The sequence below is a fragment of the Oncorhynchus gorbuscha genome, linkage group LG01 (assembly GCF_021184085.1).
Source record: "Oncorhynchus gorbuscha isolate QuinsamMale2020 ecotype Even-year linkage group LG01, OgorEven_v1.0, whole genome shotgun sequence".
In the NCBI taxonomy this organism is placed as follows: Eukaryota; Metazoa; Chordata; class Actinopteri; order Salmoniformes; family Salmonidae; genus Oncorhynchus; species Oncorhynchus gorbuscha.
Window position 1 is genome coordinate 103,416,556 of NC_060173.1, and position 15,530 is coordinate 103,432,085.

General features: G+C 43.9%; 1 protein-coding gene across 1 annotated transcript in view; it reads right to left on the minus strand.

Annotated features, from left to right (window-relative positions):
- Positions 1 to 15,530, minus strand: part of LOC124047850 (semaphorin-5B-like) — a 323,136-nt gene that overhangs the window by 219,327 nt on the left and 88,279 nt on the right. Inside the window, 1 exon segment of the mRNA XM_046368176.1 lies at positions 355 to 607. Coding sequence (XP_046224132.1) covers positions 355 to 550 — 196 coding nt within the window. The 5' untranslated portion in view covers positions 551 to 607.

Below are 15,530 nucleotides of genomic sequence, written 5' to 3' on the forward strand. Positions count from 1 at the left end.
GCTGATTGGCTGACAGTCGTGGTATATTGGAATGTATACAACGGGTATGACAAAACATTTATTTTTACTGCTCTAATTACGTTTGTAACCCGTTTATAATATCAATAAGGCACCTTGGGGGGTGTATGTGGTATATGACCAATATACCACGGCTAAGGGATGTATGCAAGCACTCCTCATTGCATTGTGCATAAGAACAGTCCTTAGCCATGGTATATTGGCCAAATACCACACCCCCTCGGGCCTTATTGCTTAAATATTCCAGTTTGTATTCAGTAGTGAGAGAAGAGACCTTCAGTATGGATGTCCAGAAATGCGTGTCCTGTAATGAGTATTGTGTCCAGTACGACTTACCTTGGAAGGTGACCACAGGGTGCTCTCTCCGGGTGCACTCCGGCCGGGAAAGGTCCCGGGAGGCGGGCGTGGGGTCGGTCGGGGAGAGGAGCAGGGGTTTCTGGGACAGCGCGATGGGGAGGGGCAGCAGGAGCAGGGGGAGGAGCAACATGCCAGGCACAGACATGGGGGAGGCGTACCGCGGCAACGCTGCCATCGCGGTGATGGGGCGGAGCCTCTCCTCTAGCTGCCAAGGTGGGCCTCTGGAATACAACTGTGAGAAAAGAAGAAGGGAAGAAAGAGAGGAAGTTAGAAAAAAGAGGAGACATGTCATGCAGAGCCTGTGGTTGTGTGGTAATATTTATGGTTCTTGACATATATGTACAACCTGGAGACTGGGGTTTGATCCCCTTGTCCCCCTGTTTCTCTCCCTTGTGCCCCTGTTTCTCTCCCTTGTGCCTCTGTTTCTCTCCCTTGTGCCCCTGTTTCTCTCCCTTGTGCACCTGTTTCTCTCCCTTGTGCCCCTGTTTCTCTCCCTTGTGCCCCTGTTTCTCTCCCTTGTGCCCCTGTTTCTCTCCCTTGTGCCCCTGTTTCTCTCCCTTGTGCCCCTGTTTCTCTCCCTTGTGCCCCGGTTTCTCTCCCTTTTCCAACCGGTTTCTCTCCCTTGTGCCCCTGTTTCTCTCCCTTGTGCCCCTGTTTCTCTCCCTTGTGCCCCTGTTTCTCTCCCTTGTGCCCCTGTTTCTCTCCTTTGTGCCCCTGTTTCTCTCCCTTGTGCCCCTGTTTCTCTCCCTTGTCCACCCTGAGTCTCCCACTTGTTTAGCTCCCCTCTGATTTCACAACTGTCTGAATAAAGCGTAGAAAATATGAGAGAGAGAGAGAGAGAGAGAGAGGGAGAGAGAGAGAGAGAGTGAGAGAGAGAGAGAGAGAGAGAGAGAGAGAGAGAGAGAGAGAGAGAGAGAGAGAGAGAGAGAGAGAGAGAGAGAGAGAGAGAGAGAGAGAGAGAGAGAGAGAGAGAGAGAGAGAGAGAGAGAGAGAGAGAGAGAGAGAGAGAGAGAGAGAGAGAGAGAGAGAGAGAGAGAGAGAGAGACTACGAGCAGCCAAGTCTGTGATGTACCCCTGACCTCACCATAATCATTCAAAGTACGCAATTAAACCTCAGAAGTTAATTTAACGGCTGATTAATGTTGGAAAATTGAATAAGAGGATGGTGGATTGTTCAATGGGGTGCAACGTACCAAAACCCTGTGTGTTTAAAATCTATGGCTCAAAGAAATGTACTTAACACAAGAAAAATGCACTCCACAGCTACTCTCTACAGAGAATGTTTTTTGTAAAAATGGTTTTGAGCAGATGACGCACATGAATAGCTGATAGTCATCTCACCTCTCACAGTTCTGAAGCAGCCTTGGTAGTATGGCACAGACCTGGGTTCAAGTACGATTTGAAATCATTTCAAAAACTTCAGCTGGGCTTGATTGAGCTTACCTATAGCAGTGAATCCAATAGAATAGTCAGAAAATGGAAAACCCCGCCCATCTTGGAACTCCAGGCAGGCTAAAGCAAATGCTGGAAGTATTTGAAAGATTTCAAGGCACTGCATCTCTTTTGAAAACTCTGGTTATTCAGTTTTACACACAAGCCAACATACATTTTTAAAATCCTTATTTAACTAGACAAGTCAGTTAAGAACAAATTCTTATTTTCAATGACAGTATAGGAACAGTGGGTTAACTGCCTGTTCAGAATGACAGTTATGTACATTGTCAGCTTGTTGATTTAAACTTGCAACCTTTCGGTTACCAGTCCAACACTCTAACCACTAGGCTACGCTGCCACCCCTAAATAATAGACTCAACTAGAAGAAAATACAAATAAAATGTTTTTAAAAATGTGCTTTAAAGATACCGTACTTTATACAAGTTAAACACACCGGGCAGAAGGCTACAAAGGTTAAAGGGCCATAGGTAGTACAGGGACAGAGCAGAAACCTCACCATTGTTCCTGTAAACAGACAAGGGACAGGTGGAGAAATGCAAACACTCACAGACAGTCATGGCCACAGACTGAACATCCACTGGACCAAAACGAAAGTTTACAATGCTTTAAAAAATATATATATAATAGTTTTAAAAAAACACCAAAAAAAACACACACAAAACAGGGCAAAACAAGCTCACATTTTAGTCTCTGACCGGGCAAGATAAGCAAGGCACCCGCAGGTCACAATCAATAAGCACACCATCAACCTTAATGCCCCTCCCCAAAAAAATACACAAATAAATGCTCATCCAACCCTTAAGTCACAGGGGAGTCAAACACAGACTTATCTTTGTTTTAATATGAATGCCATCAGAGATGGACTGTTTAAAGTAAGACCGGAATGGAGCCCAAGCCTCATTAAACAGTTTGGGGTTGCCACGTGAATTGAATTAAAACATGTCTAGTTTCAGAGAGCACATGTCTCACCCAATATTTATAGGATGGGGGAGCTGCCAACTTCCAGTTCTGTAGTATTAGCCGTCTAGCTAAAAGAGTTGTACAAGCAACAGTGTCAGACTGGATTCTTGATAGGGGGGTACCCATGTGCAGTACTCCAAAAAGGGCTGTAAGGGGAGACGGATCTATAACTGTGTCATATATATCAGAGAAACATTTAAATATTAATTCCCAGAAACCTTACAGTTTATGACAGCCCCAAAACATATGCAACAGTGTGGCTGGTTCCGTTTAACATCGGACACAGGTAGGATCAAAATCAGAGAATATTCTTCCAAGTTTGGCCCCGGACTAGCGGATACAGTGAACCACCTTGAATTGAATGAGGCTGTGTCTAGTGCTAAAAGAGGACGAGTGCACCCTGTGCAGCACAGATTCCCAGGTGTCTTCCCCAAGTTCCCCAAATCCTTTTCCAACCGAGTCTTTAAAGGCACCAAAGAAGGGTTCTGTAAGTCATTAAAGATTGCATATACATCTGAAATTGCACCCCTAGGAAGCTTGTTCAGCTCAAAGATGCTCTCTATAGCTGTATTCGCAGGCCTATGGGGAATTCCAGGTGTGGTAGTTCTGACAAAGTTCCTAGTCTGGAGATAGCGGAAAAAGTGGGAATCGGGGAGGTTGAACTTTTCCTGTAGCTGAGCAAAAGTGGCAAATGGATCATCAAAGAATAATTGGGCAAGTGAGGAGAAGCCTAGTGAGTGCCAGATGGCAAAAGCCTCATCATCTAAAGATGGCGGAAAAAAATGTTCTGATTGATTGGGCCTGATAGAAAAAAGCCTCGGAGGCTAAAGGCTAAATGGAACTGATTCCAAATTTTAAGAGACACACTTTTTTTGCCTAGGGACACTGGGAGAGACGAGCACAACACAGACGAAAGTGCAGCAGGTTTACACGATTCCGACTCCATCTGGACCCAGAGTGGTCTAGGACCAGTAGGATCAGTCTGCAGCCAGTACAGAAGGGCTCTGAAATTTGCAGCCCAATAGTAAATGAAAATTTGGTAGAGCTAAACCACCCAATGCCTTAGGCTTCTGTAAATGTTTTCTACCAATCCGTGGTACCTTGCCATCCCAAATAAAATTCATGAATGTTTGATCCAGTGAATTAAAAAAAGATGTTGGAATAAAAATGGGTAAACGTTGAAATAAATATACAAATTTGGGCAACATATTCATTTTAATTACATCAATCCTTCCAATAAGAGAAAGAGGTAGTGAATTCCAAAAAGTAAAATATTGTTTCAAACTGTCTGCTAGAGTTCAAAGTTAAATCTAGAATTGGCTTCCTATTTCGCAACAAAGCATCCTTCACTCATGCTGCCAAACATACCCTTGTAAAACTGACCATCCTACCAATCCTCGACTTTGGCGATGTAATTTACAAAATAGCCTCCAATACCCTACTCAACAAATTGGATGCAGTCTATCACAGTGCAATCCGTTTTGTCACCAAAGCCCCATATTCTATCCACCATTGCGACCTGTACGCTCTCGTTGGCTGGCCCTCGCTTCATACTCGTCGCCAAACCCACTGGCTCCATGTCATCTACAACACCCTGCTAGGTAAAGTCCCCCCTTATCACAGCTCGCTGGTCACCATAGCATCTCCCACCTGTAGCACACGCTCCAACAGGTATATCTCTCTAGTCACCCCCAAAACCAATTCTTTCTTTGGCCGCCTCTCCTTCCAGTTCTCTGCTGCCAATGACTGGAACGAACTACAAAAATCTCTGAAACTGGAAACACTTATCTCCCTCACTAGCTTTAAGCACCAGCTGTCAGAGCAGCTCACAGATTACTGCACCTGTACATAGCCCACCTATAATTTAGCCCAAACAACTACCCCTTCCCCTACTGTATTTAATTTATTTATTTATTTTGCTCCTTTGCACCCCATTATTTTTATTTCTACTTTGCACATTCTTCCATTGCAAATCTACCATTCCAGTGTTTTACTTGCTATATTGTATTTACTTTGCCACCATGGCCTTTTTTTGCCTTTACCTCCCTTATCTCACCTCATTTGTTCACATCGTATATAGACTTGTTTATATTGTATTATTGACTGTATGTTTGTTTTACTCCATGCGCAACTCTGTGTCGTTGTATGTGTCGAACTGCTTTGCTTTATCTTGGCCAGGTCACAATTGTAAATGAGAACTTGTTCTCAACTTGCCTACCTGGTTAAATAAAGGTGAAAAAAATAAATAAATAAATAAAATAAAAATAATTGTGGACACTGCTATTGCAGTGTAAAATCTTCTTCTAAACAGTCATGGGAGTCTGTATGAATTGAAGGCATATTCAAACCATTAAAGAATGAATCAATCAGCAAAGGGTCTTGAGGAGATTCAGAGGTGTATAGCACAGAGTAAAACTGTTTGAATTGATCATTGATCTCTTTATGTATAACTGTGGTGGCACCAGAGGGTCTTTATTTGTGGGATTAAATGTGAGGCCTCAGATTTACGGATCTGATGTGCAAGGAGTTTACTGGCCTTGTCCCTACAGTCTGTATCAAGCTCACAAGAGTAACTGTTCAGCTTGCCTGGTAGAAAGCTCATCCAATTCAGATTGGAGTAGTTGGCACTCTTTATGTAGATCAGAGGAAGGATCCGTAATATACATACTTCTCATCCAATGTGGCTATGGCTTCACTCAGGTCCCGAAGTCGCTGAGAGCGAGCTTTGATTTGGTTGGCTGTATAAGAAATAATTTGGCCATATAAGTATTCTTTGAGAGACTCCCATATGGTAGAGCAGGACATACCTGGTGTTGAATTCGTTTCTAGGAATAAGGTGATTTCAGAAGAGATGAAATTGACAAACTCCTTATCTGAGAGTAAAATGGGGTTAAGACGCCATTGATAACACATAGGAGGTCGCTGGGGAAACTCTAGCTCAAGCACTAATGGTGAATGGTCAGAGATAACAATACTCTCGTAAGTACACCGTCGAAGGTCAGGCAGAAGTTTTATGTCCAAAAAGAGGTAATCAATGCGGGAATATGTTTGATGAACATGTGAATAAAAGGAATACTGTCTATCTGTAGGGTGTAGGAAATGCCAGGCCTCACACACAGCATATTTCTGAAGAAAAGATTGAATAAGTAGGGCACATTTAGATGGGCCTGTAGTTCTTTGTGAGGACTTGTCAAGAACTGGGGACATTGTACAGTTAAAATGCCCCCCTAAAATCAACAAATGGGAATCTAAATTGGGAATAGCAGATAAAAAGGAAGAAATGAAGCTTGTGTCATCCCAATTGGGAGCATAAACACTGGCCAAAACAAGAGGGGTAGAAAACAGTTTACCGGTTACTATGACGTATCGTCCCTTAAGATCAGCAATAACCTCAGAAGCTACAAAGGGAGTAGATTTATCAACCAAAATGGCAGCACCTCTTGATTTACTATGAAAGTTAGAGTGGAACACTTGACCAACCCAGTCCCTACTCATCCTAAAATGCTCACCAGTCCTCAAGTGAGTCTCTTTCAAACCCATTAAGTGTCAGCACCCTCTTACGCTTCACAGGGTTGTTAACCCCTTTGATGTTCCACGAAATGTACTTAATTGTATTATTTCGGCCACCCTGAGCACTCCCGTTATTCAACCCTGTCATTAGAGCATAGAGTGGAAAAGCAATGAATACCCCAAAACCCAGAATAACTTGTCTCAGAGTAATAATGTACGGTGCAAGATACTTGGCAAAAGTACAGAAAAAAAGACAGAATGACAACATTAGAACTGAACAATTCAACCTCCTTCTTCCCCCCCAACTACCTCCCCACATCCCAGGTAATACCTCCCCAAACGAGGTACAAGCCTAAATAGAACATGTTCTCTTCACACAGTATGTCTGTGAGAGTGCGATGTTAAACCCAAACCCACAATCCCTCTCTTTAAAGTCACGTTTTGTGTTAGTGGATCAAGCAGCAAAAAGAGAGATAAATAAAAGTGAATCCCTTGTGCAAACAAAATTACAAAAGCATCACTTGTAGATGTATATCATTTTTTCCCCAGTCTTATAACAGGCATTGAGAGAGAAAATAAATCAAATGTATAAAGGCTCTCAACCAAAAACCTAATTTGAAATAAGCAAATAATATTAAGATGATCAAAAAATTAAAAATAATAATAACTGTCTAGTTTGATAATAAAACAACTTACAGCCAAGACCAAAAACTATGTGTGTGCAACGTTGAACATTTGCTGGTCATAAATGACCTTCAAAACCTTTCAAATTTAAGTGAAGACCCCCCAAAATGTGTAGCCTCGGAACATTTACTGTTTACTGGGTCAGTACAAACAGACGCAGCAAAATATTTTGAGTCACTGAGACACTATGTAAACAAACTAAATAGGTGAACAAGACAGCCTGGAAACAAAGGAGTTAAGGAAAACCTTAATACAATGAAATTAAAATGACTGAATGCTTGTAAGGCACGCACGCAAGATGATCAAAACATTAGATCACATCAAATAACCCTGAATGGGTTTACCAACTATACAGACTTCTTGATGTGACGTTGAATGAGCCATAGCCTCATACGGAGAATCAAATGTGTAGTCTTTACCATCATGAGACAGCTATATACAGGCCGGGAATCTCAGTCCATACTTTACACCTGGATAGTCCCGTAGTAGTCGTTTGGCCCGAAAGCAGTGCACTGCCTGGAAGCAGTGGGGGAGTAGTCCTAGTAGATGGAGAAGCTCTGTCCTTGAAAGCTCAGTGTGGTATTGCGGGCTCGTTGGAGAATCTCCATCTTCTCATGGAAAAAGAACACTCAAAGAATGATGTCACAGGGCCTCTCACCATCCCGGGGCTTTGGGTGCAGCAACCGGTAGGCACGATCAATCAGGGCCTCTCATCCAAGGCAAAAACATCCTTCAGCAGCCCAAAAACTAAATCCGTGGTGCGAGGCATTTCCTCTGACTCTGGGACCGATACCAGTCTCAGGTCATTGCAGCGAGAGAATCATTCTAAACTCACACAGCTCTCCTGCACCTTTTTCAGATCCGCAGCCAGGCGTTTCACGTCAGCCTCCAGGGAGGTAGTTAAGTTGGAATCATTGGTAGCGGAGGTCTCCAGTGCTACAATCATTGTAGTGTTGAGTGATGTGATTGCTGGCACCGTCTCGTTCCGCAGAATGGTTAGATCTGCTTTTAAAGTATCAGAAACCTCCTGTATTCAGGCCACAATCGTAGCAACTACCTCCGTTTTCATTTCAACTATCTCAGAGCGTAGTAATTTGATGGCCACGAGAATGTTCATTTCAGCGCCGCTAGGCTAAGCCGTATTCACGGGTAAAGTGTGAGTCCCCAGGCCCTCAGACTCAGGAGAGGGCGGCGATAAGAGTCTTGTAGGCTGGGTTTTCTTAAAGTCATGTTTTTGGCCTTATGTTTCATCGACATGCTGACATTTGAAAGCAAATTAGTCTTGGTTTTAATGGAAAGGGATCACCAAACTAATATTTGAAAATAAATATGGTTCGGCTGCAAAATTCACATAAACTTTAAGAATACTGCAGGAGCAAACGGAAAGCACGTCAGTCACACATGGCGCCCCTCCAACCTCCAAGGCACTGCATCTCAGTGCAAGAGGTGTCACTGCAGTCCCTGGTTTGAATCCAGGCCGCATTACAGCTAGCTGTGATTGGGAGTCTCAAAGGGCGGCGCCAGATCGTAACCTCTGCTCAGTCAGTATGCGGTTTTAGTATGCGTTTGTTCCTGCAAAGATCCTGTCTTCATGTTGTGCCTGTTTCCCCTCGCCTGACGCTGTTTCCCTCTGCGCTACAGTTCTGTCCGCTCTGACTCTGGTCCCTCTCTCCAGTCCCACTTCTCATCAGTCCTGCTACCCTGTCCTGGACCCCCACTCTACTGCTTCCTTGGCTTCCTCTCCGGACCTGCTTACCCAGCTCCAACTCCCCTCGCTCCAGCCTCAGCCTCAGCACCTGGCTCCCTGCAACCCGCCTGAGCTTTCCCTGGCCTGCACCTCCCCTCGCTCCAGCCTCAGCCTCAGCACCTGGCTCCCTGCAACCCGCCCAAGCTTTCCCTGGCCTGCACCCCATCTTCCCCCTGTTTTCAATAAATACCTTGGTTACCTTATCCCAGTCTCCTCATCTGAGTCTGCTCGAGTTCACCTGCTCCACTCCACATAACACTAAACTCTGTTAGAACGCCTTAAACAGCACCATACACCTCCTCCTCTGTAGTTAAAGTAATTTCTTGCAGACGTTATATACGAGGGAGTACAGCCTGGCTGATGCCTGTAGTCCATCATCACCCACCCTCACCACTTCTTACAATGTCACCATTGAGTGACGTAATACCATATGTAGATGAAAAACCCATGAGTAAACACTAACAGCAGGTAGAGGTGTGTGTTTATAGACGGTCTAATTAACAAGTTGTTAATTAGACTGGCAGTGTGTGTGTGTGTGTGTGTGTGTGTGTGTGTGTGTGTGTGTGTGTGTGTGTGTGTGTGTGTGTGTGTGTGTGTGTGTGTGTGTGTGTGTGTGTGTGTGTGTGTGTGTGTGTGTGTGTGTGTGTGTGTGTGTGTGTGTGTGTGTGTGTGTGTGGGGGGGGCTAGGATCCACTGTCACTTTGGGTTGACAGATTCATTAGTCCACATACACACATCAGATCACACACACACGTGTGCATGCCTGTGTCCACCACGACTCCATTACAGAGGACCCTCAGAGGCCCACTAGGACATACCCTCTATGACATCCTCCTTCTTGAAAGCAGTTTGCCAAGATAAAACCAATATGAAACCATTTCAGTTCAGTCAGCTGTCTGTCACACACTCACACACACACACACACACTCACAGGGTGTGTTACAGCACATCAGAGTGCCTGGCTGGGAGAACAAGTCAGGCGGTTAATTATCCAGGGACTGTGGACAGTGTTCTCATAGCTTAGAGTGGAACTCTAAGCCAGGGCTTTGACTAGCGAATGCCCAAGCACATCCCCTGTCAATAGCCTTCTGATTATCACGCATGGACCCTAGCACACACACACAACACACACACACACACACACACACACACACACACACACACACACACACACACACACACACACACACACACACACACACACACACACACACACACACACACACACACACACACACACACACACACACACACACACACACACACACACACACACACACACACACACACACAGGAGGCAGGAGGTCCAGTCATTGAGGTTGCTCTGATTTAATATGGTCTCTCTAAGCTCACTCACTCCCTCATTCACTCCCTCCCTCCCTCCCTCCCTACCCCACTCCCTGGATGTATCCTGTAGCCCTGGTAACAGGTAATATAATGAGCCAGTTTTTTAGTAGATGTGGGCAGGTAGAGTAGAATATTGACGCTGAGCCCACAGTGTGTATCATCAGAGAAACCCTCCTGAAGAGAGAGAGAGAGCTCGAATATTGATGATGTAACATAGGCCATGAAAATTGTAAGGGTAGACTATTACCCTCATAGAAAAAACATCTAGAGGGAGGGGATACGTCTTCTAGGTAAAAATGCTAAATATGTTTTCCTTACCCACTTAATGATACCCACATACTGAGTGTCAGTAAACAAGGTGAGAGAGGTTGAAGTCTGATAAAAGCTGTGAAATGTAAATAGTTGCGTAGCTTGCCAAGGGCCCTGGAGACAGAATAAAAGTCTATGAGGAGAGAGACTTTATATCTTGTATTTTTCACTTGATCATATTCTCTTCTCTGCTGTGTGGGGATTGGTGGAGATTGGGGGGGAGGGGACTGTTTGATACCCCCTGCTCCTCTTAGTCTCTCAGACCTTCCAAACTCAACAGCCTCATTCAAAATGTGTCCTTTCACTAAAACTAAAGCAAAGGACTAGAGAAGCGGCGCGGTCGGGAGGGAGGCCATAAAAACTCCTTTAAAACACTCTGTTTTTTAATAATGTCAGGGGGAGTCTATCATATTCCACAGGGCCACTGGGCCAGCAGGTGTGTCGGACAGTTTTCCTCTCCCTACCAGCCATAAAGGTTTAAGATGAGTCACTGGCTCCCTCAGCTCCGTTCCACCATTTTGGAGAAGGATGATTTAGGGCCCCGAGGGCTCTGCCTGCACCTCCTCTCATCCGGATGGTGATGTGTCTACTCTACTACTTCTAATTACAATAGAAACCCCTTCAACTGAATCTCATCTGAATCAATTAAGACACTGATTAAATTGCTTCCAGCCCATCGGGAAAGCAACATCTGCATCCTAAATGGCACCACATTCCCTATGTAGTGCACTACTTTTGACCAGAACCTTATTGACCCTGCTCAAACATAGTGCACTATATAGGGTGTCATTTGAGATGCGGCCAATCACTGGTGTTACTTATAAAAAATAAAGTACTTGCTATCAGAGATATAAAGTATTTTACTGCGAATGAACGGATGTGGATATTGATGTTTATCAAAATGAAATTGGTCATTTCTGTTGGGAAAGTCTATAAGGAGGATTGATTCCCCTCCAGTGGGTTCTTTGATGCATTTGATCATAATCTATGTTGATTAGATCTGATTGTTAGGTACCTTATATGAGGATTTATGAGGTGTCGTTGTCCCTGAGCCTTCTGATGCATACAAACACTCACACAGACAAACACAGACAAGCACACGTACACGCACGCACACACAGACAGACACACACACATGTGCGCTAACCATGACATTAGCTTCTGTACCAGTGGAAAACCAACACCAGCTCACTAGATCAGAAGACACTGCCTCGCAGGCAGAAACAGAATTGACTTGCAGCAATGGGAAATATAGCATCTGTTCCTAGAGTAAATCTACGTTTCAGTTATTACAGAGTTATTACATCAAAAATCTCTGTAATAACTCTGTAATAACTCGGCAAGAACTGAAACGTAGATTTAATCTAGGAACAGATGCTGAGTTAACAAGCACAATTAATATTTTGAATCAACATTTGTTTTGTTATTTTTATTCTGTCACAAAGCTAACTAAAAAGCAGCATTCCCCAAGAGAGGTTGGCCTTCACTTCAGCAGTGATATGTTGAACTTCTTCGACGAAAAGATAATGATCATTAGAAAGAAAATGATGGATTCATCTTTTAATCTGCGTATTTCTCCAAAACTCAGCTGTCCTGAGTCTGCACAGAACTGGCAGTTCTTCTGAATCCTTTATCTCTCCTTTTACACTATTTTAGTGTAAAATCCTTTTACACTAAAATAGTCATGGCCTCTAAGCCGTCCAGCTGACTACTAGAAAGAGCTATTTCCTGTGCTTGGTCTTCCTATGTTGAACATAATAATCGTCTCCCTATCCTCTGGATGTGTACCAATCTCACCAAGTGTCAGTAATAAAGCCTCTCCTGAAAAGCCAAACCTTGACTCAGAATTTATATCGAATCTCCCATTTCTCTCAAAACTTTTAGAAAAAGCTGTTGCGCAGCAACTCACTGCCTTCCTGAAGACAAATAATCTATACAAAACGCTCCAGTCTGGTTTTAGACCCCATCATAGCACTGAGACTGCAATTGTGAAGGTGGTAAATTACCTTTTAATGACGTCAGACCAAGGCTCTGCATCTGTCCTTGTGCTCCTAAACCTTAGTGTCGCCTTTGACACCATCACCACATACTTTTGGAGGGATTGGAAACCCTATTTGGTCTACACGGACAAGCTCTTGACTGCTATGCGGATAACAAACAGCTGTACATTTTGATAGAACATGGTGAAGCCCCAAAATTGCCTACCCTGAATGGTGGCAAACGTTTTTACTTTTAAACTCAGACAAAACAGAGATGCTAGTTCTAGGTCCCAAGAAACAAAGAGATCTGCTGTTTGATCTGACAATTAAGCTTGATGGTTGTACAATCGTGTTAAATACGGCTGCTAGAATCTTGACAATAACCCCCAAATTAGATCCTAATACTCCAGTGCTAGCCTCCCTACAATGGCTTCCTGTTAAGGCAAGGGCTGGTTTCAAGGTTTTACTGCTAAGCTACAAAGTAGTAGTAAGACATGCTCCTACTTATCGCTCCGATTTGGTCCTGCTGTACATACCTACACGTACACTATGGTCACAAGACACAGGCCTCCTTTTTTCCCATGCATTTTTATTAAAGCGCAGATAAAGAACATGTACCATACGTACACAACGTATCTTTGCTGTCTTTACTAAGCAGTGTAATTACATTCACATGTTAAGGGTACATTTTGGCTGTGCAAAGCCAAATAAGTATAGAATTTGGATTAAGCCACACAAAAACAACAAAAACAAACAAGAAGGCCAGAAATGACAGAATAAGACCATACAATATGTCAGAAACTCTGACTAGACACCTTCATACCTATGCTGTCTATGCTGTCTATGCTGTCTATGCTGTCTATGCTGTCTATGCTGTCTATGCTGTCTATGTTGTCTATGCTGTCTATGCTGTCTATGCTGTCTATGTTGTCTATGCTGTCTATGCTGTCTATGCTGTCTATGCTGTCTATGCTGTCTATGCTGTCTATGATGTCTATGCTGTCAATGTTGTCTATGCTGTCTATGCTGTCTATGCTGTCTATGCTGTCTATGCTGTCTATGATGTCTATGCTGTCAATGTTGTCTATGCTGTCTATGCTGTCTATGCTGTCTATGCTGTCTATGCTGTCTATGCTGTCTATGTTGTCTATGTTGCAAGATTGATGTAATTCTCTCCATGTCAGCAAGTTCCCCACATAGACCTAACCACATATCTTTTGAGGGTGCATGTTCATTTTTCCAGCATTTTGTTACTGTCACGCCTTGGTCTTAGTATTTTGTGTTTTCTTTAATTATTTGTTCAGGCCAGGGTGTGACATGGGGTTATTGTATTGTCTTATTGCCTTTTGTTGTAGGCATTGGGATTGTGGTTGATTAGGGGTGTGTCTAGTATAGGCTTGGCTGCCTGAGGCGGTTCTCAAGCAGAGTCAGGTGATTTGTGTTGTCTCTGATGGGGAACCGTATTTAGGTAGCCTGGGTTTCACTGTGTATTTTGTGGGTGATTGTTCCTGTCTCTGTGTAGTTTCACCAGATAGGCTGTAATTAGGTTTCACGTTCCGTTTGTTGTTTTTGTATTTTGTATAGTTATTTCATGTGTCACTTTTTCCATTAAAGTCATGAGTAACCACCACGCTGCATTTCGGTCCGACTCTCTTTCTACAAACGAAGAACGCCGTTACAGAATCACCCACCACACACGGACCGAGCAGCGTGTTAACAGGCAGCAGCGAAGGGAGGACGTTATGGACAGCAAAGGCATGGAGTATACGACGTGGGAAGAATTAGACAGGTGGGCAGCCGACCCAGAGAGATTGCCGGAGCCCGCCTGGGATTCGCTGGAGCAGTGCGAAGAGGACTATAGGCGAATGGAGTCGAAAAGAAACGAAAACAAACGAAGAACGCCGTTACAGTTACACATTTCCTTGCTGCTGCTAAAAGATCATCTATCTCTTTAAGTGGAAAGGAGTGGAGTGTATCCACAGGAACAATACCTAGAAGGAGATCACATGGATCCGCTTGAATAATAATAGCTGTGATGTCCTGTACAACATGGAGAATTTCAGACCAAAAAGACTAGATTTTTGTGATATATATGTGATAAAGTACCTAAACTCAGCAAAAAAAGAAACATCCCCTTTTCAGGACCCTATCTTTCAAAGATTATTTGTAAAAATCCCACAGCCCCCCCCCCCAAGAAGACAACAAATAAAATAAAATAAAATACAATGAATTCCATTCGCCATCCGCAAGAATCCAACAGTGCACCAACAACCAAGAGAATGAACTAAAGAGAAAAAAGAAAAGACAGAAGAAAACAGCAAAAACAATGCAATTTAAAAAAACACAAAAAAACAAAGGACATCAAGGACAACTAAAATCACCACAACAGTGCCAACTGTATATGTTTGAGTGCATGTCTGGCACTATTACGTGTGTGTGTGTGTGTGTGTGTGTGTGTGTGTGTGTGTGTGTGTGTGTGTGTGTGTGTGTGTGTGTGTGTGTGTGTGTGTGTGTGTGTGTGTGTGTGTGTGTGTGTGTGTGTGTGTGTGTGTGTGTGTGTGTGTGTGTGTGTGTGTGTGTGTGTGTGTGTGTGTGTGTGTGTGTGTGTGTGTCCGTGTATTTGAATTAGAGTGTGTGTATATGCATGTGTACAAACACCTGCAAGTCATCAGCCTCAGGCAAACCCAGCATTAGCTGTAAAAATACATCCCCCTCAATGTCATTCAAACTTACTTTATATTATTTATTTTTTTGACTACATTTTTTACTTTTATCTTTGACCATCATTCTATCTCCAGCACAGCAACTCCACTCCCACTTGTCTCCAATTCCACATCCCAACCCTCACATTCCCTCAGCCCATCCCATCTATCTCTGCTGGTCACCCTCAGCCCATCCCACCTATCTCTGCTGGTCACCCTCAGCCCATCCCACCTATCTCTGCTGGTCAACCTCAGCCCATCCCACCTATCTCTGCTGGTCACCCTCAGCCCATCCCATCTATCTCTGCTGGCCACCCTCAGCCCATCCCATCTATCTCTGCTGGTCACCCTCAGCCCATCCCATCTATCTCTGCTGGTCACCCTCAGCCCATCCCACCTATCTCTGCTGGTCACCCTCAGCCCATCCCATCTATCTCTGCTGGTCACCCTCAGCCCATCCCA